The sequence below is a fragment of the Miniopterus schreibersii genome (genome assembly GCF_964146895.1).
Source record: "Miniopterus schreibersii genome assembly, chromosome: 3".
Classification (NCBI taxonomy): domain Eukaryota; kingdom Metazoa; phylum Chordata; class Mammalia; order Chiroptera; family Miniopteridae; genus Miniopterus; species Miniopterus schreibersii.
Genome location: NC_138103.1, coordinates 76,622,046 through 76,645,144, shown reverse-complemented (window position 1 = coordinate 76,645,144; position 23,099 = coordinate 76,622,046). Strand labels below are relative to the sequence as shown.

General features: G+C 43.2%; 1 protein-coding gene and 1 long non-coding RNA gene across 6 annotated transcripts in view; one reads left to right on the top strand and one right to left on the bottom strand.

Annotated features, from left to right (window-relative positions):
• Positions 1-23,099, bottom strand: part of PDE4D (phosphodiesterase 4D) — a 1,110,805-nt gene that overhangs the window by 42,967 nt on the left and 1,044,739 nt on the right. For all 4 annotated transcript variants that reach the window (XM_081131077.1, XM_081131078.1, XM_081131080.1 and 1 more), the window contains one exon: positions 1,365-1,477. In XM_081131077.1, the coding sequence (XP_080987203.1) occupies positions 1,365-1,477 (113 nt within the window). The remainder of the gene's footprint in view (positions 1-1,364; positions 1,478-23,099) is intronic.
• LOC308554173 lies at positions 1,013-22,544 on the top strand. Of its 2 annotated transcripts, none has more exons than XR_013998355.1 (3): positions 1,013-1,271; positions 3,267-3,373; positions 20,514-22,544. It is a non-coding gene; the product is annotated as an uncharacterized lncRNA (long non-coding RNA). The 2 variants fall into 2 exon arrangements; XR_013998356.1 differs by having other exon boundaries at positions 1,264-1,466; positions 20,514-22,540.

Sequence of the window (23,099 nt, the reverse complement as noted above, 5' to 3'; positions counted from 1 at the left end):
CTAATGCCACAGCAGGGAGTAAGAGAGCAAAAAATCAATCATTTTGATGAGAAGCCATACAAAATTTAGAAATGAGTCCCAAATGACCAAGTAAATATACATAAAGAAATAAAAATTCACATTTGATCACTAGTGTTTATATGGGTAGGTCAGTGTGCTTATGGGTAGGTTAGTGCCTGCAGACAGTGACTGGGGAGTCCCTTTTGTTTATTTGCAGGTAATGTTTCACTTAAAAGCAATGCTGTCTATATGAGCACTGTCAACAAATAAGTGGCTGATAAGCTATAGTATCTTTAAAAACTGCATGAGAAAATAACAGGTGGGATGAGAACTACAGTAAGCTAAAAGATAAAAAAAGCATCACCCTTTGACAGATATGTGCACAGAAACAGTAAAATGGTATATATAACGTTCCTGACCTTGTAAGTAAGTGGCTAAAAATTTGAATATCTTTAAGAGGCAACTGTTTCTAATTGTTACACAAAGTTACAGTCCTTAGGCTATTTGCATCCAACATGGACATGCTTCCTTTCCTATGCCTTCAGCCAATACTCATAAAAACATACATAATCAATTATTTTCTTACACGACTAAAGACAAAACCTGGGAATTCCCAGAAATACAGCAAAACAGGCAACACTCTACCTTGCTTTACAGCTGTGTCAGGCTGAAGGTTACTTCTCAGCCCCCAACTCCATTAACCACCAAGACGAGCACTTTGGTGTATATGCCACAAACAGCCCATCCAAGCATCACTGCAACTAAATGACCTCGGAAAACTGGACTTTCTCTCCAAGACTCAAGGGAACAAAGGTAAAGATCACAACGAATTTTCTAACTTTGCTGACGTTTCCTCTGCACAGGTATGGCCAAGTGGGCATAAAGGCTCAGTTTTTACAGGGTGCCCTGACAACCAGATAAATGAGTGCTAAGGTTCCAAGTTCAGTTTGAGTGAGGTAGGTGGTGACATCCAAGAGATTCCATTGACCTCTAGCAACTCTTATTTCCAACTGGGAATCCCAAGAATACCCTTAAACATGTAATGCCCATGGGCTGGGTTTCCGCTGCAAGGGCAAACTGTCACCGGTCTCCCCATCCAGCCCTCCCCCCACCCCGAATAAAAAACCCACGCACTGTGTGCTGGTGGTACTGCAATCAAACTATGTCAAAGCTACTCTTGCAAAATGTTAAATTTATCTGGAGTGAATGGGAGAGAGGGAAGGCACGGAATCAGGCACCTCCCTCGGAGGGAGCCGAACCGCCAGCATGCGGTAAGTGTAACAAGCCTCCGTGTGCATTCCCCAGGCCCGCGGGGCCGGGGGCTTCGCCAGCGCGGGCTCGGTGCGAGCAGGGCAGGGGCTTACCTTGTTGGAGGCCATCTCACTGACGGAGTGCCTGGTCTGCAGGGTCTCTAGCTGGTCCAGACACCAGTCCAGCTCCTCCAGGGTCTCGCTGGCCAGTTTCTGGTAGGCCTCCTCTGCGAAGAGATAGGGAAAGGGGGACTCAGTTCTCAGGCGCTTCACGGGGCTGCCGGCGAGGTCAAAGGGGGCCATCCTGCCGTACCCCGCCATGCTCGGACGCCCGGTGCCCGCACATGAGGGCTGCTCCTTCATATTGCCGAGCCGGGCACCGCGAGGGGGGCCGGGGCTCTGCGAGCGGGGCAGCCGGCCGCGGGCGAGCACGGGCTCTCCAGCTTGGCGTCTCAGCTCGGCGTCCGGGGAGGGCGCGCGGAGTGCGGCGAGCCAACTTTTACGCGGAGACACACACAATGAAAGCACGGCGCGGCTCCGAGACGGGCGGCGGGCCGGAGTCCCAGGGCCGGAGGATGACGAAGGGGGTGGCGCGTGCGCCCGGAGCCCGCCCCGCGGAGGGAGCGTCTGGTCCGCCGCCCGGTCGCCCCGGCGGCCAGCCCCGAGCCGCGGCTCCGCGCCCGCCCCGCCTGCGGAGCCTCGGCTCAAAGCGAATGAATCAGCCGCGGCGGGTGCGCGGCCACCGCGCTTCCTGTTTTCTTTCTCAACTCCTCGGGCGGCGGGCGCAGCGCCGCTCCATCGCCGCGGCTTTCCGGGAACGCTCCCCCTCACGCCCCTCTCGGCCCCCTCACTGACGGGTTCCGAATGGCCCGAGCGCGCCCGGGGCCCCCGCCGCGCCCTTCCCCGCAGCCTGCGTCCCGGCAGCCCCGCCGCCTGGCCGTGGCATCACCCTGAGCAGCCCCGCGCCGCTCGCTTTGAAGCCGAGCCGGGGGGAGGGGGGAGGGGAGGGGAGAGGGGGCGCGGGCGCGAGCGACTGTGGGGCTGCGGTGGGTCTGTGCGAGGGGAGCGGCGGAAAACCCGGCGTGGAGCGCCCGCCGCCCGCCCGCCGCCCGGGGTCGCGCCGGCCGCGGGGCTCAGGCGGGACCTGGCGCGCACGCGCGCGGCCGCGCACCTGCCCCGCGGGCCCCCGAGCGCCGGGGAGCCGCCGCCCCTCCCCGGGCGCCCCGGTTGCCACCGCCTCGTCTTCTCCACCACCCGCAGCTTCCTGGGAGGTTTCGCGGGATAGCCCGACGGGCTGCACGAACAGGGTTACTTAGGACCCGCGCAACCGTTTCTGAGCGTTTGGGCTTTAGGGCTTCGGAGCCCCGGTCTCTGAGGGCTTAGGATGTGCCTCCCTCCAGGCGGACAGAGCGGTTGGGGGCGTGAACGCCGGTCTGTGGAGACCAGGCCTTTTCGGTGCCCAGCCCTGCTGAGTCCCGGGCGCTCAGTTTTGGGGCGGACAGAGGCACGCAGCGCTGCGGGCAGGACCGCTTCGGAAGTCCTGGGGTGGGCACCGCGCTGCAATTTCACGCTCGGAATTGTCTGAGTTACCTTAAAGCACTAGACACGTGAGCGCGCCACGCAGCAGGGGCAGTTTACCCACGTCCCGCATGCGGGCTCCTGTCGCCCGTGGGAATGCACATCAGACCAGGGTGCCCTTGCGATGCCCAGGAGAGCCTGGCAGGGCGCGTCTGCTGGCGCGCGCAGGGCGAGCGATGAACGTGAGAAAGGGGAGGCCATGCACGAGGCCGGCTCCGCTTACGGCGGTGACGGGGACCCGCGCTCCCCGCACGCACCACCGCGGGGCTGCGCTGCGCCAGCTTGCGGGCGAGCCAGCTTCTCCAAGCGGAAAAGTAACCCGCACCCTCAAGAGCCCACCTTACAAAACATCGTTATTTTCAATTAGAAAGAACACAACACACCGAAAAGCGTCCATGAGGTTGGTGAGATGGCTTTTCTTTGCCTTGGAATCTACAGGCATTAGAGGGGAAGAAGCTCTGCCTGGGAAATCTGGGCTCTGTAACCCATCAGCTGCACAACAAACAACTTCGCCGACGGAATCGCGGGCTCCTGGGATTTTCCAGGTAGGTTTTCCCATAACATTTGTAGAAGTTACGGATAACTCTCAAAGTGTTTGTTACATGTACCACGTGGCTCATTGTCATCAAGGATTCTTGAGCTGCTGCAATGCACTTTTGAGAGCTCTAGGTTAAAATTGGCCTTTTACTCAACTGTGTTTCCCCCCCGTTACACCAGCCAGTCTCTGTAAATATATACTTGAGGTGAACAAACAGCTGCCTCAACCTTGCCGGGTGAGTTATAAAGTGTAAGGCTGGAGCTTTATCCCTAACAAAAGGAACAACCTTAAAGATAATTTTAAATAGTAAGTATAAAATATTTTATCTGTATAGCCTTGCCCCGATTATAAGAATACAAAAATATAACAGGCTTGTTATAAAAATTGAAACATTACACAAAGATGCAAAGTCCCTTGTAATCCCATACCCTTAAGATCACAAACAATAATTAAGCCGATGACCATAACACATCTTCACTGTACTTAATATCTTCCATATGCAAGCACAGCAGTACCTGGTTGTGATGGTGGTACATCTATTGTAGGTTTCTGTTTACTTTTCATCCCTACCTGAGGATATGTTCCCATTGATTTTAGAGTGAGAGGAAGGGGTGAAGGGGGGAGAAACGCTGATGTGAGAAACATCAATTGGTTGCCTCCCATATGTGCCTGACTGGGGATCGAACCTGAAATTTAGGCTTGTGCCCTGACTGAGAATTGAACCCGCAACCTTTTGGTGTATGAGATGATGCTCCAACGACCTGAACCACCCACCCAGGGCTATATGGTTTTGTTTTTGCTTTTTTTTCATCTCTCTATTGTATAAAACAGGGATGTAGGATATTTTAAGAATAAATTGACTTGTTTTGGGTAATCTGTCCATCGTTAGCACAGCGAACGGATTAAAGATGCGAAACCACTGTGTCAAAGATTTTTTCCCCCTGTCATCGTTCCAGTCACTGGTTACATGGGAAGCCAGAATTCCCTCTCCGTTCCGCTAAGGCTTGGCTTTCCATGTTTCTCTCCCCTGCACTCCAATTCTTCCAAAGTCTGAGCTCCCCTGTAAGTAATCCCCTCCCATCTTCACCAACTTCTCAAAGCTTTTCAAAAATACAGGCCTTGGGCCTAACAGGATATGGCACCACATGTTATATTTCACTGTTTATTTTTTAATAGTAACAGAAATGTAATTCAGCAAAGTTCCAATGCTTGAAAACAGTATGCACTTAAATACAGGACTTGCTCTGAAGAAGGGAGTATGGGGACAATAGGGACAACTTATTTCAGAAGATCTACTTTATGTCCAAATCATAGATAAGCTATTTTGACAATCAACATTTGGTGCCATCATAATGTCGTAATAGATGTATTTTATGTTCTAACATCTTCTGCATGTACCATATAAATCTGGAGAATGAAAAAAAAAAAAGAACAGATCACATCTACTTACCAATAAGTAAGAAAATAATTACACTAATAACAGTAAAGAACAGTTTGTTCTATAAAATTGTGGCTCAAATAAAGAATTATTGTTGATATTAGCGTAGAGCTAATACTATTTTTTCCAGATTCTTAGGTTTATAGGCAATATGGCTAACCACAGTTTTTCAGGGTCATTATTAAAGCTTAACTTTTAGGAATTTTAACCCCAAATGTTCTAAGAAATTGAGTGAGTGACCTTTTTTTATCCCTACTAAAAAGCCACAATGTGAAGTTGCCAACTATCTTACAGGAAATTGAACCACCACACCAAACAACACACCTAAATGTCATCGACAGCAGGACACAAACAGTGAGCTCGTTTAATTTTGGATTTTACCAAAAACACAAACTGTATTCATTAATAATATACCTTTCTCCCTAGAGAGTAGTATTCACTGTGGCACTCCCTGAAAATGTATGAAAACTCTTCTATTTAACTGTCCAAAATCTTGCTAAATCAAGGAATTACAGGGAGAAAAACTCCCAATCAACAACTGTTGGTGAAATTTCATAGAAGCTAGGAGAGCGCTATGGAACGACGACTGTGAAATAACTGGAGCCTTTGGAAGTCCCCTCTGACAGCAGCAATGGTTTTCTTTAGGGCACCCTTGAACTATGTAACATCCTTGGTTCTACTCAGGATCTTCTGTGAACAAACAGTTCTCAATTCTTGCAGGCCAGCACTTGGCTTCCGTCATTGTGATGCGATCAAGGGTTCCCCTGACACATGGCCTGAAATGGTGCCAGGGGCTCCAAGGAGAAGATGCTGAAGCAGCAGCTTTCCTTTCCAAAGGAAAAAAGTAATCGCCTCAGAGCCACAGCAGTTAGCTAGGGGTTGAGGTCGTTTTCTTGTGAAATGTTTAGCAATTACTTTTACCCACAACTTAAGCAATGTTGACCATTGAGGTAAAAGGATCCACTCTACATGATGTGTAACTGTGGATGTTGGCTTCTTTGCCAACTCTTGAATGACTAAAGATCTGTGTAAGTTTGTCATAATATTTAGATGGGCCTATTGGTATAAATGAAGAGAACGGGACCCCCAAAATCACTTACTATGAACACCATTTGCTTACACTTAATTAAAAAATAAATATAAACTATAACAGCTGATTTAGGTTTTTCTTAAAATTAAAAATGAACAAACACCACTTCACTAAACAGCTCCTAAGAGCAAATGCTTATATATCTTCCTGACCAATTCCAGCTTCTCCTCTCCTAATTCCCGCACAAATGTCTTCTTTGCTCCTAAGGATGGAGTCGATGGTATCTGAAGTAGGCAGAGCTGGAGAGAAATGATTTCTATGTCACCACGTATTGCTTCCAGTTAGTCACTCCCTGAGTTCGCCACAGTAAAAGATTTGTGCCGGTTGGTTCTAACTTTTGCTGACATTTCCCCCCCTCCATGCACTTTATCTGATGGGAAATACATGAAGGAGCTGGATTCACTTTCAATGTGTACATGTAACAGGTTTAAGCAGAGCTTGCCAGTGGCAAGTTGCTCTCATGTCCAAGTGTATTTCTGGCATCAAAGTTCTTGTTGCGAAATACTTTAAAATCTTATGAAATACATAAAATCTCACTTAGTACTTCAAAAATCCTCCAAAGGGAAGACGTGCATCATTTTGTGAGTTTTTTCCTTTTATCTTCTAACAATCTATGATTTTTTCCTAGTGCTTTGCCTAAGGCTCTAGTAGAACTTTAAAATGAAACAAATGCAAGATTGGGTTTCAGTGACTTCTAGCACCATCAGCAAGTCAACTTCTAGTAGCTTCAGTAGTTTATTTAGCACTAACTATGTGTCATGTACTTAACAGAGACTGTAAAAACAAGATGATTAAAAGAACGTGTCTCCTACCCTAGGAAACCCTGGTGTCCAGTGTGGAGTGAATGTCAGTGTACTATACTAGACAGCATTCTGGAATAAAATAACACGGGCTGTGGGAAAGCGAAAGAGAGCTATTTAAGCCAGGCTGGGACAGAGGCAGAGCCTGAAACAGTAGATAAGAGGGGGTAAGGAGGATTTTTAAGGGAAAACAATATGAGCAAACATATGGGCCTATATTCAGTAAGATATGTGTGCATGTGTATGTGGAGAAAGGAACTACCATGAGCAGGGCCTTGCTCAGGGGGAAAGAGGCTGCAGAAATCCACAGACGCTGGCCATGGAAGTCTTGTCAACCATCTGCAGGTAGGGGCTTTGGACTGAACCTTCAAGAGTAGGAACCACTGAGTGGTTCAGAGTACTGTGTGATATGGGATCTGATCTTATTTAGATGGAAAATTCTAGGGCTCTGTAATAAATGGTATTGAAGGAGGCAAGGCTGAAGTCAGTGAGGCCATTATCTTTGGCCATATTATTGGAAGAATAAAATTAATAATTTATACAACAGTTGCTTCTCTGGTGATTATTCTTATCTAACACTCTCTCAGAATTAAAGCTCTGCATAGGCATATGTTCACAAAGCTATGCCAGGCATAGATAGAAAAGGACTTCCCAATGTCACTTGTGAGGGAATAGGCTTCTTGCTCTTAAAAACTACAATCTTCTGGTCACTGAAATTTTAATCATACTGTATTCACCATAACTGTTTTCACCAGAATTTCTTTCAGGGAGAGCCTGCCTGCAAGAAAATTTTTGATAAGGCTACTTATTTAGAAGGTGAGACTTTAAGGAGCCCTGGTTTGGGTGGAACTAATCTGTGATCTCTACTACACAGGTGAGGGCAAGAATATGCTGGTTGCTTTGGGAGTGTGTGTGTGTGTGTGTGTGTAAGGAGTCAACTTGGTCTTCAGGGTCATTCCACCCTATAAATCACCTTCTCCCTCTAATCTTTAATAAAGTTACTGAAGGCATAAAATGCTGAGACAAAGAGATTTTCTTTGTTTTGTTTTAACCCAGTGAAGGGACTGAGTTTGGAGGCCAGATTGACCCCAACTGAAATGTCAGGCTGAGTTGACACTGAAGAGAAACAGCAAAGAAAGAGGAGGAAGCTCGTGGGACTCTGTGTAAGAGAAGGGAGAGCTTTTGTCCAGGGATTTGGGATTTGAGGCAAGTTTAATCAGACAAGGTGGGCTGGAGACTCTGTGTGACCTGTGCTCAACTATAAGCAGCATTACCCCTTGCCTGAAACTGGAGGAGCACAAGGAGGTTCCCATCTCTATTACACTACACACACGCCGTAATTCCTGGAACATCACCTAATCTTTCTTAAGCCTTAATTTCCTGTTTGTGGATTGAGAAGAATAAAATGTACCTTGTAGATTATTTTAGTTTAAGTGAGAGACCAGGAGTTAAATAACGTTGCATTGCTCACCTAATAGATTCTTTTCCAGGAACTGCCTGTACTAAACGATGGAGATTTAGCAGTGAGCAAAGTGGCTGAAAGCGCTTGCCTACTCTCAAAAGTTTCCTTCCATTCTGCTGGTTATGATGATCTTCTTTTATTGAACACCTGCTATGTGCTAGGTGTTGAGGACGCAAAAGGGAAGGAAATAACTTTGGGCTATTTCAAGTAGTTCGTAGTCCAATGAGGAAGACAGTTATGGAACAGCATGTGTGTAACTTGTCCACTAAAGCCAGGCAGTAGGTATAGGTAAGCTCAAGGTAGAGAAAGGGGACAGGGAAAATGTCACCTACCATGGCCTGGGAGAGATCTGGGACAGTTTTCTGAAAGAAGGAAATGTTAGCCTTGAGTCTCCAAGGATGAACTGAAGAGCTAACTAGGTGGAGAGTGGGAGCTGACATTTGAGATGGAGGGCAAACATGTCAATGCCAGTTGGAGAACACCTTACAAGGTTGTTTAAGTTAACCTTCAGGCATTCAGTACGTGACAGGTTCCTTCCTCTCTTACAGGTTCTCAGTCCTAAACCAATTACAATTTTCCTATCATCACCATCACCCCTCAAACATCAACCAGTTCTGGACTGAATATGAGCGAAAAATCTAAGGTCTAGAATAGTCTTCTCAAGGCCACAATAAGCATGCAAAGTCACTATGTATAAAAAATATGTACAAGATATGTTGTTGGTTAATGGAAGAGCACCACTTACTATGAGTGTGCTGGGAGGATCATTCCAACATAGCTCAAAGAGTGTTCATATGAACATTACTCCTACAAGATTCTCCTTACCAAAAGAACTCTGTGGTCAAACAAGTTTGGGAAATGTGGACTATGTAGGCTCTAGGCAGTGATTTGTAATGGATATGAACCTACCAAAATCTAGAAGTCCTGCAGCAGTGAGACCCGTTTAATGTCATTTTATATGTATTATCTAAATTTATTTGACATTGAAGGTTTTTTAATACAACTATCATCTCTGAAAGCATGTCAGGTGAGTCCAAAAACATAGACACAATACTTGAGTTCAGTAAGTTCCCATATATTCAAAATACCCACCAAGGACATCTTATCTCCCCTTCTCGGGCCTTCATGCACTGTCGAGAATGGTCAGAGAGTAATCTGCCTCCTCCCATTCCTTCCTCTCTTTTTCTTTTCCCCAGAAAGAGAGGAGTCAAAAACTCCATACATATTTATTGAGACTCTCTGATGTTCTGGTTGCTTTGAAATGCAAGAACATGAAAGATTCAGTGGCCTGGACCTGGGAAGGAACTTACAGCATCCTGCTGAGAAAATCAGACACATGACCAGCTGCTGCCTAGAGACAGTGTGGGGTGGCACAGAAATCACTCAGCTTGGGAGTGCTATTGTAGTCCAGACGGAGGGGGCGGACGGACTGTAGTTAAGTGTACAGGGTTCCAGGAAGAAGGTGAACCTGGATGTGCGTCTTTGACGACAAAGTCTGTGAATTGAATGGCTGTGGGAGGAGGGAGTCAGCTGGCATTCTTTTCAGGTGGAAGAAATGTCTGGAGCCTGGATAAGGGTTACATCTGTGGGCGGTAAATAGCCTGGATGGAGTAGACTCCTTGAAGGGAGGAGAGGGGAAATACAGTTGAACTTAAATGTGTGGCCTTGAGCTAATGGATGTGGTGGGAACTGGATAAGTGCCCTGGTAGCTAAGGAGGAGAAAAGAGGAGACAAGGAGGGAGATAAAGAATCCACTGCAGTAGTGCAGATGCACAGCAAGTGATAAGCAGGGTATCCATCTGAGTGGCCTGTTAGGACAGTTATGAGCAATAGAAAGAGCATGACATTGGGAACAGAGATCGAGGCTCAAATGCTGGCTCTGCAACTTAGCAACCATGTGGCAAATTCGGGTGAATTACTTAACTTCTCTATACCTGAGTTTTCTCTTTTGCAAACAGGGCTAAAAATACATCCCGCAGAAGACTGCCCTACCTCCAGGCTATTCTCCATATTTTATTTGAATTTTGAGATTACTTTAATTTAAAAATCACATATCCACATGCCTATTTCATTTTGGTTGGTTTCATTTCTACTTAAATGCATGACTTGTAAAAATTATAAATATTTATCAAGTCTGTTACATGTAATACATAACAGCTGATTTTAACAGCCATTTCTCTCCTCCACATCTCTCTTTTTTTTGGCAGGGGGGCTAGGGTGCATTTATTTACTTACATAAAATTGCACACTTCTCAGAAGCTACATTTGTGTCTAGCAAAACGTAAGGTAGGACTTGTGATGCCTCTTTGCTCTTGGAACCTGGACTCGTCCAGTTTGGAGCAAATGATCAGTTGCCCAGAGTCCTTGGTCTCATGCAATGCCAGCCTTCCCCTGCTCAGACCCGCGCTTGTATCTGGGCCCTGGGCAGCACCGCACCGGGGTCGGCTATGGAGAAATTTTCCTAGCCTGGCTCTGGAGTAATGTCACCAGTGTTTTAAGCGACAGCCCACATAAGGGTGGATGTGTCAGTCTTCAGATGATGTCTGGGCAAAGCAGTTATGACTGCAAATTGAATAGTGCTTTTCCCCAGGGAGCACAAAGCTATCAAAACAATTCTGTACATATTTGTGATGCTATTAGTAGTCAGCACCTGTATCTCTCTGAAAATTAACACAGCAACAGTATTCATTGTACCTTCTACTTTAAGCAATTTCAACTGCAGTTGTTTTATAACCAAGATGCATAAAGCATGCCATTCATGCTTTATTTCATTCTTAAGATTAGCTTTTGAAAACATATTATCCACAGAAATCTGGACACTTCTTGCCATGTCTTGATCTTGTAACCCCAAACTTTATTTTGAGTATTCCAGGTTTATGTTTAAATTACAGCTTCTTGATAAGAGAAAATAATTGCATAGCATTTTTCTTCCCATTGTCTGAACACATAATGGCCGTACATATTTTATATATATATTTATAAATCTCCAGGGCTTATTTACTAGCTAGAATTATTTAAGATGTGAATATTTTACATTGAGATCATTAGATATTAATATGAGTAGAAGGTTTTTTTACTTAAATCTGAGATCCCCTAAAGTTAACTGTTGTAATAATATGTCCTTCTGGTGCCATTATGTATGTCTTTAACTCTTAAACAGCATTACATCTTAACTCTTGAAGTACAACTTTTAAGTTTTATAAATTTTGTCATTTTGCAAACACTACTATGCTTAGAGTATTCACTATTTCACTGGAATTTTTTTTCCATATAAATTTTTGTTGCAAATCTGACTGATGGAGAGGCTTCTGGATATTTGGGTCTCCGTTCCAATTTTGGTCTATTTTGTTTTCTCATAACTTGTCCTTGCTGACCTAGTAATCGTGGCTGCCCACCTTGAAAATGTCCTTTCTTCTTCAGCATCAAGGCCTCAGCTAACCAGACCATTCCTTTTTTTTTGCATTTTTTGACATCTTCCAACAAGCAAAAATTATGGGGGACTTCAACTCCTGTGGAGCCTGCCATTTTCTTCTGAAGGCCCAGACAGCACCCATAGAGTTTGGGGGGAAGATTAAATGAGATGAAGCAGTGGCTTTCAAACTGTTTTGACTGTGAGCCATAGTAAGAAATATATTTTGTATTATGACAAGCATACTTGTTTAAAGGAAGGTATAATAAATACTATTGTTAATTGTACTCCTTTCTGAAGAAGTGTGGGTACTGACTCCTAATATAAAAAATATGTACAGGAATGTTTTGAGACCTGTATTTATTTAAAAAGGTAGGGGGAATAAATTATATATTGTATTATAATAGTATATTATATATATAGTCATTATTACATTTTATACAATAGTCATGGCAAAAATTGTTTATAGTCTGTTTAACAAATCATGCATTTAAATTTAAGTGAAATAAATAGAAAGAACTATATATGCAATATAAAGGAAATCTCTATATAACAGAAACCATATAAACATATATATGTATACACATGTATATTTGATCCAACATATACAAATACAGAATTGAAATCGAACTTACATGAAATAATATTTACCCTTACCATGTATGACTCACTCTGATGTTTTCTGTTCTATTTAATTTAAAAGTCTTGATTATGACCCACTAAATTGATTTTGCAATCTACCAATAAATTTGAAAACACTAGGTAAGGAATCACCTAGCTTAATAAAAGTTATTCTGTTTCCCTCTTCTCTCTTCCTCCCACTTTATAATAAAAACTGTCCTAGTTTCCTACTGCAAGGGTGAAGTAAGTGGAACACAGAGATCTCTAAGGTATGAGCTGTTTAATATGCAGATGTCTTATAAATCATTTCTTCAAACGTGTGAGTTTCTTCAGGGCGCTAGAGGCTACCAGTTGAACACATAAAGCCGGGGTCACCCACAGAAGTGCTTGTAAGAGCCAGACCATGTGAATGAACGATGGGGTTGGTGGGGGGCTGCTGGGGCAGTCAGTGGGTGGGACTTGAGAGGGCACATGCAGCAATGCTGGCCAACCGTTTCCAGATCTTCAGATTTTTCAAAAGAATTGCCACATTTTGATATTTGAATGCAAAATTTATGTTTTTAAAATTTTGGCAACTAATTAAAAAAGAGTTAAATATTTTAAGGACCAAACAAAACAGTTTATGTCCTTAGCACAAGTGACAGAAATCTTCCTGAGAGCAGTGTTTTAGACAGCCCTTAAGGGCCTTGTAAATTCAAGGTAGAGAAATTAAGTGTTTCTGGAATCCGGAATGCTAATGTGGTGTCACTGAAAGACTATTCGATTTGGCGTCAAAAGACAGAGATTCCTTTCCTGGTTCCAACGGTTACTCAGGAATGGCCTTGGCCAAATGATCTCAGCTGTCCATGGACCAACTGGACCCCTATGAAATGTCCTGTGAGGAACTTGGCCTGACCAAAAATATCTGACTCCAATGACCTAACAATTACTAATGACCCAACCGAATAGGAGCACTGTTTCCCAAAGACTGCCATACATCCTAACCCTTCCATTGGCAAACGAACAAGAAAAAACAGAATTTTCCATTTGGCCCTCATTTTCCTTCCCAGCTCTTAAACTCTTACCAAAAAATTACTGGAAATTCTAGCTGTTTATTTTTAGGGGTCTTTCTCTCTTTCAGTGTCTCCTACATAACTTATGTTCCCAAAGAACCTCTTGTATACTAATCTCTCTCCTCATGCAAGACCATGTTCTGGATTTTTAAAAATATTTTTTATTGATATCAGAGAGAGGAAGGGAGAGGCAGGCAGACAGAAACATCAATGATGAGAGTGAGAGTCACTGTTCGACAGCCTCCTGCATGCCCCTCACTGGGGATTGAGCCCACAACCAGGGTGAGTCAACCATGACCTCCTGGTTCATAGGTTGACCCTCGCTCAACCACTGAGCCACACCAGCCACGCCATATTCTGGACTTTTAATGCCTATTGGTTTGCATCCAAACTTCAGTTAGACTTCCAAGAGCCCCTCTAAAGTCTAACTTACTGCACCCATCTCTCCTCACCATCCCTGGTGGCCGACCCCACCTACGCACCCCCACCTCTCCTCTGGAAGTCTCCTCAGAGTCTCATCTCTGCATATTTAGTCTTGTCACTTGCTCATCCAGTCCTTCCTTCCCTCTTTCTTCCCATCTATTCTATTCCTGCTTTCCACAGGTTACTTCCTTTATGCAAATTCTCCTTCAAAGGAAGCTCTGAGTAGAAGCAGATGACAAGCTGTCCTTAGGGGCAGCAGGAAAGTCTGGAACGGATGATCCTGAGATTACAGAGGGGGGCACTCAGGAGGGGATTAAGGGCGATGGGTTCTGGAGTTGGAGGGAATCCACATATTTTGTCTGTTTTGGTTTTTTACCAGGGGGTGAGTCCTTTCCACAGACAAAGTTAGGAAACTAGACACTGTTACATGATTCATCCTTGTCAACTTAAACTCTGGTTCAATTAACTACCAAATAAGTATTTGTTCAATACCTTCTGGGGGGTAATCTGGCACTATAAGAGGTGCTCAGTTTAACAGCTGAATTCAGAAGATCTCTGGCTTCAGGGAGCCCACAATCTAGAGGTTCTGGTCAACAAATGAACAATCCAGTGATTTCGAAAGCAATTCACGTGTGCGGGTCAGGAAAGCTGCGAGGGTCCAGCCAGGCTTCCAGGAGAGGCTGTCCGTGGTCTCCTCCACCTGGTTACTCATGACCAGAGTTTGCAAACTTGGCTGGAATTAAGGGAACGTGAGAACATCGGGAAGAGTGGGTCTGGTGGTGGCCCAGATGGGGCAAGAATCAGCTCCTGGCATGAGGCGTCAGGCACACTAGGCACCAAACATTTTTTTTCCTTCAACACTCCACGTTCTCTACAGGGGAAGCCTCGGAGTGAGAGAGAAAAGGGGGCAGAGAGCTACCACCACGGGGGAAGGAGGGAAGAGGTGGCGCGAGTCTTTGAAAGTGTAGAAAACCAACCAAGGGAAGCCGATGAGAGAAGATCATGTTTACTCACAAAGGACAATAAAAAAAGGCAACTGTGGGAGGCAGAGGAGGAAAAGTGGGGCTGCCAGGTAAGTGGGTGCGGAAACCCGCTAAAATGAGCACCTCCTATAGTGCCAGGTTACCCCCAGCCCTTTGAGAACTTGATGACATTCTGCAGCTTGAATTTCCCACTCGCTGTTCCCTCTGCCTACTTCTTCTCCCTAGGAGCTGGGCCCTCTGGCCCCAGGGTCCTGCTCGTGGTGGGACAAAGAAACTTTAGAAATGAATTCATCAGGGCAAGTAAACATTGCTAACATAATTATCCCTGAGGCTGAGGCTGGCACCTGAATTTAAACTGGTTGGATTCTGGAGGAAGGTGTCTGTTCTGAGTTAGGCCTCTACCCCAGCTTTGAACCTGGCCCCAATCCCTTTACTTAGAAACAAGGACTGAGGGTCCCTGCACCTCTTAATCCCTGAGTGGTTTATGTACTGGGTTATTCTGGGCCAAAGTCTTTACAAAGGTTGAAAATTCAAGAGAATCATTTTGGAGTAAGGTAGTCCCAGTTTCCAAACCTGAGCTTTGCCACTGACTATGGGAGACCCTCATATACTCTGACTTGTCTAAGCTTGCTCTCTAACTTGTAAAATGGGGAGCAAGACCTACATCATAGGGTGATTTTGAAGATTAAACGGGATTATGCATGTATGGCAGTGCTTGCAAACTAGTAAGTGTCCACAGAACGATGATGATGGATTGTGTGTGCCGGCCCGCAGAGCATGCCTCAGTGTTTTCTGAATTATTCCCATCTCACTCTGCTGATTCACTCTTCTCTCTGCTTCTGTTACGCACTGGCTGGCTGGGGCTTTCTAGGCTTTATCAATGTGACTAGGAACAGTAATCCTGGAAAGTGCTCTCAAATTATTTATCTAATTAAACAAGCAAACCTTTTAACCCAGACATCCGGAATCTCTGTAGCCTGTCTCTGTTGATTTGGCCATAACAGCTCAGATGGTAGGAAAGGGCTGTCCAGGTGGAAAAAGAAATAAATCAGCAGTCTGGACAAGAACCTCTGAATTGCACACACCTCACTAAAACAGCCTGCTCACCCTGTTTATTTTGCCATGGTGTCTAGCATTAGTAGGGGACTTGGAAAATCCAGGTTACCGCCCGGCAGGCATTCCTGCTTAAGATAGATACTTGCAAATATCATGTTTGATGCATGGCAGCCAAATCTGAAGTTAACTCTTCAAGTAATTAAATCACTAAACAATCTATCACAACGATTTGTTTACTACTAGACTGAATTTCTCCAGGGTTACAACCACATCAAATTTTTTTTTTAATCTCTGGTCCTAAACCCTGCGCCTGTCACATTCCAGATATCCACTAAACGTTGGTTGAATGAACTGAACAAGCATAGAGCAGTCCGTGTATTAAGGCTGCCTTTCTGTAATGTTTCCAGAGCTACTAACGCATCTGAGAATCAATAACTAGACTTAGAGGAATATTAACACAGTTTAGGGGCTTGTAAACCTCACAGTCTGAGATATCGTGATTAGAATGACTTTTGTGCTGGGGAGAGAAAGCCCTGGCAGAGTGACCCTTGTCTCCATTTTTTTCTTCTCTTAGTGTCCTACAGAACCATTTATTCTCTGGGTACCTAAAAACCTTATTGCATTTGTTTACTTAGGTATCTGTTTCTTAGGGTTTGGAATTTACTGAGTTTATGTTTGTTATCCCAATGTCATTATGAATAGCATTGCCTTCCATTCTCAAAACTGCCTGGTTTGGATGCTAAATCACATGGACACTCCACTATGGGAGAGTTCATCACACATTTAGCTGCCCAACTCCACCTCCCTTGGACATCTGGGTACTCTCCCCTGCCCAGGCTTTCCTCTGGGAGGCACCTCTCTCAATCACTGCATGCTGGAGCTTTGGGCCCACTCCTAAAAAGAACAGACAGCTCTCTTTGGAGAGACTCTTGGTGGAATAACAACAAAATTCAGTTCTTTAAGTCTTTCCTGGCATCTTAGGCCTTTAATGAACACTGGAAAACAAAGACTCCCTAATAATTACATCCCCAAATTTGCTGAAACGTAGAAGATGTGCCTGTTTGAAAACTCTAATCTAGTAATTAAGCTTCTCAGGTTAAACTGCACCTTAACAATGTAGCTTATTTTGTCAAAATCAGTTAAAGCCCCCTAATGTGTTTTGGAATAAATGGACAGACAAAAATTAAAATGTGGCTAGCCAAGGTAATCAGAAAGCTCACTTTATTCAGTCAATAACAATGGCACTTTAATGGGTTCTTTTCACTACTGGGATGTAATTGTGCTTGGCTTTAATTTCTCGTAATGATGGAACAAATTAGATTACCTCATACTTTTAGGATCATTTGGTACATCATGTTTTGGTGCTCCCATAAGCCCCACTGGGAATTAAATCAGCTCTGTGATTGTTCATTCTGTTTTGTGACATGTCTGCCTCCTGTCAGCAAAATGGTAACCATGGTCTACCTTAATCCAAGACACTGCAGCAGAGTTAAAAGAAATGCTCTCCTCCCCCCTCTCCTTTCAGATCTCCCTATTTGTAGCTATCAAATTTTGGCATGCCTGCTGGGGCACAATCTTGTTAGAACAAGCAGAGTAATTCTCATGTGAGACTTCAGGACTCTCCACCGTAAGTTCAAATTGTACCTGTGATTCAAACTTAGATGAGGGAATGAGATGGTAAGAACACGATGAGCGTCGAACAGTGTTAGGGACACAAACTACTTTTACTTTGTACTACTAGTTTCTCCTTGCCCTAATTCCAGGTAGACGTGCAAGCTCTGAGGTAGGGAATCTACTGCCACATGTCATTAAAATTAATTAGTGATTAGTCTAGCACATTTAATCTTTAGGTCCTTACCCGGAGCAGGTGAAATATCCTAGCGAACCTAATGCAATTTTCCGGAACACTGCAACTCCTAAGCCCAGACCTTAAAAGATCATACCATAAATGACATTGCAAATACAGTGCGGAAGACTGACATTAAATATTTAAAACACATGCAACATTATTAATAAGCAATAATGTCGCAGAGGCTGCTAGCTATCCCCTAATATTGGTGCTTTTCTTTATCAGTTGTATTAATAGAGAAAATTCCCAGACTCCTGTGTAGCCAGGTGTTGTCACATAATTACATTCTCATAAATGGGCTGACAGAAGTGTTATGTGGAGGTTTCAAGAGCTTTCATTGAAAGACATCTGTCATATATCTTACATCTGTCCTTCATTCTTTCCCTACTGGCTAGAACATGAAGCTGATGGATGGAGCAGGGGCAGCCATACTGGACCATGAATTGAATTTAGACATAAAGGGCGCATCTAATAGCTTCCAAATGGAAGGAGCATATGTCCTTGAAGACTTTATGGAAGTGTTGCCACATTAGCTCTAGACTGTGTACTTTCAGATTTTAACGTGACAGAGAATAAACATTGATGTTCTCTAAGCCACTTCTATTTTAAATCTCTGTATTCACAGTGAAACACAATCTCAACTAATATAAAGACCAATAACAAAACTCTAATTTCCCTTGATCGAGGAAACTGGATAGCTTAGTCTTGTTAAGAAGGAGTGTGTTCACATAGGCCAGGCTGTGATTTAGATACTGGATGACTGGTTGCCAGCTTACTGTAATTTGAAGATGTTTTGTAGTAACAGATTGCTAGTTTAGAGCTTCCAGAACTATCTGAAAATGATTTCTAGAAAATATGCCAAACAAAACCCTACAAGAACAACCCGGGAGCTTCCCCTAGGCTTCAGATATCTGTCTTTCTAGTCAGATTTAGAAGTCACTCCAGTCTGGAAGCCATTGGGATGAACCAAAAAGTGGTCTCCATGACATGAAGAACACTGTCATTTGGGGAGGTTTTCCCAGCTCCCTCCACCACTCGCTTGTACACTTGAGCACATGGATGTTCACACATTTTTCTGACTCAATAGTCTCTGAGCACACTGCTCTTGTTAAATCATTAAAATCTGGAGGGTCTTTTCAAAGTTATTCCTTTCCATGATTTGGCATTTAAAGCCAATGTTCTCTCTTCCGGCAAATCCAATAGCTTTAAAACTAAATTCTTGTGGATCCAAGTCATGTCTGGAAGTTTTACAGAATGACATACTATGGTCATAAGGTCGGAGCACAAATACCTCTAGATGTACAATATTTTAAAGCAGAACAATTCATGTGTAAGTCCCATGAGGTTACAGAACATGGCCCTCTTATTTATTACCAAATCCCTGGTAGTGCCCCTCAACATAAATCTGTTGCATGAATAAGTGAAGAGTTTGCCCAAGGTAGTAAACTTACTATTTGCACACACCCGAGGCCCACCTCTGTGTGTTCATACACAGCCTCCGAATGACTTTGCAGGACTGTGCATCTACACTGTCCTCCACAGGGATCAAATGACCTGTTTCTCATAAATTGCTCTAGCATCGCACCCACCTCCTACCGAGGCTCTTACTGCACGCCCTGTTTCTCTGAAGCACTGTTCTTCTCACTTAGATCCCCTACTACATAGGCATATTGTTGGATATGCCTGGGTGGGGAAGGACATGCACGCTCTAGCTCCCTTTGGGGGAAATTGCAACTGTCAGAAATGTTAATTACCAAAATTAAGTGTGTAGAGTATGAAGTATAAATCTCAGTTCTATTTGTTTACAGCAGTCTAAACCTGCATTAAAAAAGTAAGATAGGAAATAAAAATAGTTATAAGAACTCTTTTGGGAGAGACGTAGCACTATTTCAGTGAAGGGATGATTCCCCACAACCCACTGAGCACCGCCAGTGCCCTCTGCACCTCTCTACTGTGTACTGTCAGGTAGCAAGGTAAGGACACTGTCTTAAGTAGAAACTACTTCAGTCTTTCAAAATATAGGGTTATCTGATTATAAAAGGAAAGACAGGATCAAAAATACAGAAAGACAAAATGTTCTGTCTGTCCCAATGAAGGCTAGCTAACCATAATGCCATTTATAAGATGCATCCCGAAACAGGTAAGATTTATGAAGGTAAATTTTATTGGTATTAAATCATCTATATTCCCTAAAGTCAGCATTTAGTCATTTCCCATATACTGACATATGTTTGCAAATTTTAAAATATTAGTGAGATGCCTTTAAAAAAAAAGATAGCTGAGCTGTTCCTTCTAGCAGTGTCAGTATCTGGGTTAGAATTCGAGGTAAAAAGCTTTAAAGAAGTCATGCTGAAACATTCAAAGGCCACCAGACGTTTGAGACTGTGTTGTGGTGATATAGAAAAGTGTCCTTGTTCTTGGGAGGTGCTCATTTGAGGATGAAAGGGCCATGCCGTGTGCAGCTCTCTCTCAGGTGAGTGTGTGTGTGCATGTGTGTGCGTGCGTGTGTACACAAAGAGAAAGAGAGTGTAATAAAGCACTCGAGGCAGAACGCCGACAGTGGGTCAGTAAGGGGGGGAATACGTATGTCCTTTGTACTACTCGTGAAGCCTACCACTGAGTTTGAAATTATTTCCAAATAAAACATTTTTAAAAGGGCAATCAGAATGGTGACCGTGAATAATTACGTTATTTCATATCTGAGCACTCCTTCCTGCTCTCCCCACGTATACACACTTCATACACTCACAGACACACTTAAGTGACACTTAACTGTACTTTCTGGCCGGCAGAATGAGCGCTAGCACGTACATAAGCGAGAAACTCGGCCTTCTGTTCACGTAGGCAAGCTCTAAGTGATTCTAAGAGACTTTTTAGACACTGCTTTGGTTTTTAAGACAACAATTTTGAAGACATACTCTAATGTTCTTCCTTATAAACAAGGCTGCCCTTCTGTCCTTTCAGATTTGGTTGAAACTGGCCCGTGGAGTACAACTACCTGAGAACACATGCTCAAAAAAGACAGCTGAGGCATACTGCCTAAACCACAGACTTGAAAACTTGGCCAAAACGGACTGCTTTGGACTGTTGACTTCAAAAGTGCTGATGAATACAATGAACTGTGGAAGATGTATGATTTGTTTTGAACGCTTTCACTGTGATTGATGGTCCAGATTTGGCAAGTTAGTCCCCTCCCAGTGGAGATGAAAGTTGCACTGCCTTGCCTCTTTCAACATTCTTGTTGAGGCAGGTTTCACTCTTACGGGCCAATGTACTAACAACAAATCACTTATAATTTGCAGCATCATGAATTTATTAGCTACACTCTGGATCAATGCTGTACACAATATTCCTGAGTCAAAATGAGCTCTTAATTAAATGTCCTTATTACAAATGCCTCTACAAACTTTCCTACAGATGACCAAACTTGAAGACATGAGTCTAAGTGTCAACCAGGAATCGTGCTAGTTACTTTTTGAGATGGGCCATGGCCAGGGTCAGGTTAGAAAGTGATCTATTATGCGTGGCAGGTTACAAAACTGCTATATGTAATCAAAACCACCAATAAATTGACTCAAACTATTCTGTGCCTCAAGTTATCAGCCTCTGAGCAAGCCAATTTTAATGGCTGCCTTAAAAATATAAAAGAGAAGATAAAAACGGAGATAATCAGTTTATTTGGCAGTAGCAGCAGTATGGGGAATGAAAATGAAGGACGTTAAAAAAAGCGAGAATGGGATAGTATCAGTTTTTAGTATGATTTTGAAATCTATATTTTAAATTGATGACTATCATTCAGAAACAAAAAAGGAAGGTGAGAGAGTAAGAATCTTTTTTCAAGGTACTTCTTAGGAAAAGGGTATTTAAATTAAGAACCTGGCCTGGACTGTGGCCAGAACTGAACTGTTTTGTTGTTGTTGTCATTAATAAAGAAACATGAGAAGAATATATGGTTTCAGTAGGACAGAAGGGAGGGAGGGAGAAGAGAGAGAGACAGACAAAACCTGGAAAGAAGTAAAAATCCAGCTTTAAGGTCTCCAAATATGCTATATTTCAAGTTCCCTTCATAATAGCAAACTTTGCTAAAATATATTAGAAATTTCTTATTTTAAAAATCAAATTGGTAGGCCCATTAGCCAAGGTGTCGTTTACATTGTTGTTACTTTTTCAAGTGAGCTCTGTGGGCTACCATTAGAAAGTCCCAGCCAAGCTCAGACTGGTCCACTTTGTGCTGGGTAGACTACACAGCTCTTAAAATAAACCAGGCAACACCACCTCTGACCCTGCTAGCGTGAGGTATGCTGTTAGGTCCTGTAGGCTACTCCTGCTCCAGTATTTTATCACAACGAATCATAAAACTACTGGCAGTGAATTTTTTAAATATCCCAAGAAACAATGATCTGTTAATTTCAGTAGACTTTTTTATTCCTCTCTAAAATATCAATAAACCATCTGCTTTTACTTGTTTATCAAATAACTTTTTAAAAATGTATTTAATGAAGGAATCAGAAACCCATGAATTAATACACCCATTAGTGATGATCCCTTCTCCATGCTTAGTTTTCTTTTTAGGCACTAGCTTTTTTCTATCCTTCTAAAAAATAGCTTGACTTCCAAGAGTGAGGAGCATTTCAGTTGTAGAAATGTCCACAGGCTGCCCGAGTTTCATACAGAAAGGATGTTAAGTTTCATTTAAGAAAAGGAAGTCAGTAGATTCTATGCTTGCCTTACACACTAACTTCAAGTTCACCGACACCCGATTTTCATATTTTGGGGACTATGCTTCTTTCTACATATAGGGCTCTTTTCACTCCCTGGCTGCAAAAGATAAATGTGTCTACTTGTTACAGTTGTAATGAAAATAAAATATCACAAACTTCCCTTTGCAGAATAAACATCTTAAATCTAACGTTTCCTTGGGAAATAAGATCAGGAAATAATTGTCAAGAGATTATACACCAATAAAATATTTTGTCAAGAAGTACACTGACAATCTAGAAATCTCATTCCTTCCTTTAGCTCATACTATTTGAATCATATGACATCATGCACATCAATATTTAGAAGCTATTGAGACATTTCAACATAATATTATCCTTAGGATCTATGATTTAGGACGCCAAGAAAGTCGATTTTATACTAATGTGTTTTGATCCTTGGTAACTAGACCGCCTTGGATAGGATCTGAGAATTGATATTCCTATTTCATAAAGAATACAAAAGTGACCCGAGCGCATGAAGTTTCAAAGGTGGTCTCTGACAAAGGACTTTTACCTCAAGCAAAGTTGTTCCAAAATTTTTTCCTATGTGGTTGTCACATTCTCTTCTAAAAATTATGCCCTACTGACCCTACTCGTGAAAACCCATTGATTCAGTTCACAAATATTTGTTGAACGTATAGTATTTACTAAACCATGGATAAAATGCTGGCCAGCCAAGGATAAATAGACAAGGTACTGCTCCTAAGAAACTCGCAATGTGGCTGTGAAGAGAGACAAGCTCACAAACGACCCTAGTGTCCAACGTGCTAAGGGCTCCAACAGCCCACAC